Consider the following 3,905-nt stretch of genomic DNA (forward strand, 5'->3'; position numbering starts at 1 on the left):
GCTGGGATTACAGGCTTGAGCCACCGTGCCCGGCCTATGAAATAGTCTTAATCTTGTATACTTCCTAAAAGGATGTTAGACCCCTCTCACCAGGATTCCCTGGACCACACTTTTGAGAACTGCTGGGTTGGGGAGTGTTTTCAGAATCACCTTAAGATTTTGTAACTTATCAGTCACATACTCTTCATGTGTTGGAAGGGAAAAATATTTAGGATTACTACCTTAGAAAACTAAGTTGCACCAAAGGGTAGAAATGCCCAAAAAGAGTTTTCAAAAGCATGCTCTATTAGATGAGTCACAGAAAATAAAACAGTTACTAAGGGTAACCTTGGCAAATTCAGGACAAAAGGCAGATTCTGGAAGACTTTGAAGTCTTGGGTAGGAGACATTATTCAAAATTTTACATATATTTAAATAAAACCCCTTCCTATATTTTTTACAGCATTTGTAAAGCATTGCCTTATAATCCTGTGCCAATTCTTATATTTAAAATCTCTGAATATTTATTTGCAGTGGTAAAAATCTGTAGAAACTGATCATTGAATTGCCTAAAAGTTTTAATATTTATAAAAAGAAAGGAAGACCATACTGGCGAGGTTATGCATATTGATTGCAGTAAAACATCTTAATCCAAAAAGTTGAGAGCTAGTGTATGGATTTGGAAAAGAAAAAAGAAATGTGAGAATAACTTTTGTTAACAGTCTCTTAAGTAACCTAGTTTTCCTTTTATCAGGGCATGGATGATTTGCAAGTCAGATCAGCTGCTACAGATATATTTTCTTATCTAGTAGAATTTAGTCCATCTATGGTCCGAGAGTTTGTAATGCAAGAAGCTCAGCAGAGTGATGACGTAAGTAATAATGCTGTGGTTCTGTGTGAATTACTTGTAGAGTAAGTGGTGTTTGCAAATTGTTGAGAGAAAAAACATGACATAATCTTAATCTTTCTTGGGAATAAAATAATAGATTTCTGACTAGTTGTGACTTTGACCAAATTAGAATATGTGGCAACTGATTTTGTTTATTGTTAAAAAAACCCAGATATTCAAACCAGTATTGAGATAAACAGATTATAATAGTATCAGATTTGTAAATATTGGTCTTAAATTTCAAGTGTTAATAAAATGTAATTTCAAGCCTTAGGAGATTTACAGGTCAGGTACTTACCTAGGATAACTAAAAATTTGCTTTTGTTTGTTCAAAGAATATGTTTTAAGTAGGAATGAAAGTTTAATAATGACTTGATGAGATTAGAGACTATTTTTCTAAGTGAAGTAATTCAGGAATAGAAAACCAGACATCATATGTTCTCAACTTACAAGTGGGGAGCTAAGCTATGAGGAAGCAAAGGCGTAAGAATGACACAGTGGACTTGGGGGACTCAGGGAAAGGGTGGGAAGGGGGTGAAGGATAAAAAGCTACAAATAGGATGCAGTGTATACTGCTTGGGTGATGGGTGCACCAAAATCTCACAAATCGCCGCCAAAGAACTTACTCATGTAACCAAACACCACCTGTTCCCCAACCACCTGTGGAAATAAAAAAAATTTAAAAAGAAAGTTTAATAATGAGACCAATATTGTGTTTTCCCACTACTGATATATTTAAATTTTCCCCTTAAGCTATTTTAAGGACAAAATGAACGTAGAGCTATAATTTAAAGTACTTTTTTTTTTACATTAAAAATGCCTTAGTTTTAAGTAGAAGGTAATTATAATTATCTTCCTTTTGTTTGTTTATTTGAGACAGAGGTTCGCTCTTGTTGCTCAGGCTGGAGTGCAATGGCACATTCTCGGCTCACTGTAACCTCTGTGCACCACCACACCTGGCTAATTGTGTATTTTTGGTAGAGACGAGGTTTCACCATGTTGTTCAGGGTGGTCTCGAACTCCTGACCTCAGGTGATCCACCTGTCTCGGCCCCCCAAAGTGCTGGGATTACAGGCATGAGCCACCATGTCCGATCCTCTTCTTAAGGAAAGTTTTTGATTCCCAATTTTAGTTTGATGCTTACATGAGTTACCATTGAATTAAATTATAGTTATTTTATGTGTTTTGTGTTTAATCTTGTAATGTGTCCTTAGCTTTATGCTTTCTATGTTTGTTAGTTATTTTCAATGTTTTTTTTTTTTTTTTGAGACGGAGTCTCGCTCTGTCGCCCAGGCTGGAGTGCGGTGGTGCGATCTCCGCTCACTGCAAGCTCCGCCTCCCGGGTTCACGCCATTTTCCTGCCTCAGCCTCCTGAGTAGCTGTGATTACAGGTGCGTGCCGCCATGCCCAGCTAATTTTTGTATATTTAGTAGAGACAGAGTTTCATCTGTTGGGCAGGCTGGTCTCAAACCCCTGGAATCAAGTGATCCACCTGCCTCAGCCTCCCAAAGTGTTGGGATTACAGGCGCGAGCCACTATGCCCCGCCAGATGTCATCTTTTCAGAGTATCCTGGCACCTCAAAACCAACATTTAAAAACATATTAAAAACTAGCACCCCATTAAAAGTATATCTTGCATTTTTCCATACTAATAGACCAATAGGCACATCCAGCATCTTAAACAAAGTATGCATACTCTCATTTGCCTTTTATCACCAAATATCACTGTTGACCTATAAGGTCCCAATGGAGTAAGAAAAATGTTCTAACAACATATTTCAAAGGTTCACTTAGAAAGATGTGTTGTCAAACACTGCTATTCACTGGAAAAAAAAGAAAAAAGCAGCTTATGATGCATCTTTCAGAAAGCCAGCTTACATTTACCTTTTATTGGTGGATTTCTCTTTCTGCTTAGCAGCGTCCAGTAATGCAAGTTTTACTTTTAATGGGGTGCTGGTTTTTAATTTGTTTTTAATGTAGTTTTGAGGAGCCAGGATACTCCAAAAAAGATGAGATCCTTCAGAAGGGTGAATACCACACTATGGTAGATTATTACTATTGTGTGCCCCAAGTGTATGTTTATCAATGTCTCACTAAAATTTCTAACATTACAGGTTAATTTTTTCAAGGAATTTTGTGCGTTTTCTCAGACATTACAACCTCAAAACAGAGATGCATTTTTCAAAACATTGGCAAAATTGGGAATTCTTCCTGCTCTTGAAATTGTAATGGTAATTATGCCATTTCTTTTCATGTTTTTGAAGTTGTGAATTTGTAATAGACTTATATTATGGATGAGAAAGTGTATATTATAATAATGTATATTCAGTTCTATAGTTTAGCTATCTTATATTGAATTACTACAAGAATATCTTCAGTTTCAGAATTTTATTTAACTTTTAATATCAGTATGTAATCACTTGCATATAGTATGCTTTCAAGTGAGTAAAAAAAACCCACGTTTTTGCAAGACTGTTCTTTTCTATAACAGTATTGTGTGTTTCATAGAAGCCAGTAAAATATCTTTTGTTTTTAGATCAGTGAGTGGAATGAGGACAGACTGAAACAAGGGGATTCATGCTGCAACAGAGGGTTAGGGCATAATTCTTAGACTTTTGTTTATATGAGTTTTACCCATTGGTATTTACTTTATGGAAAATTAAAACAAATTTTTAAAGTATTCATTTAAAAATGATAACCCATTATATGTTAACATAAATAATAGAACTTTTTTCACCACATTTTCTTGAGATTGAAATCAATATAATTTTTATGAAAAAATAATTTTTTCAAAACAAAAAATTTAGTGAGAAGAGTACCATTTTTTACTTTTTTTTTTTCTGCTAATCCCTCTAATACCTTGCTTTATAGAAGGTGTCTAGATTCACAAAGCAGCTTCTACGTTTAATCTGTGGTGATATGATTTGTCACGCAGCCTCTGGAAAACCCCACTGTACTTGTGATTGAATGAGAGTGAAAATGACAAAGCCTCAGTATTATTTATTATTATGAAATAGTCTTTTTTTTTTTTTTTTTT

The 3,905-nt window shown here is 35.0% G+C and overlaps 1 protein-coding gene across 1 annotated transcript in view; it reads left to right on the top strand.

The window, feature by feature from the left end:
• SMEK2 (SMEK homolog 2, suppressor of mek1 (Dictyostelium)) overlaps positions 1–3,905 on the top strand; it is an 82,943-nt gene that overhangs the window by 34,090 nt on the left and 44,948 nt on the right. Inside the window, exon 9 of the mRNA XM_011957452.1 lies at positions 734–850. Within this exon, the coding sequence (XP_011812842.1) occupies positions 734–850 (117 nt within the window). The remainder of the gene's footprint in view (positions 1–733; positions 851–3,905) is intronic.

The sequence above is a fragment of the Colobus angolensis genome, unplaced genomic scaffold (assembly GCF_000951035.1).
Source record: "Colobus angolensis palliatus isolate OR3802 unplaced genomic scaffold, Cang.pa_1.0 Scaffold442, whole genome shotgun sequence".
In the NCBI taxonomy this organism is placed as follows: Eukaryota; Metazoa; Chordata; class Mammalia; order Primates; family Cercopithecidae; genus Colobus; species Colobus angolensis.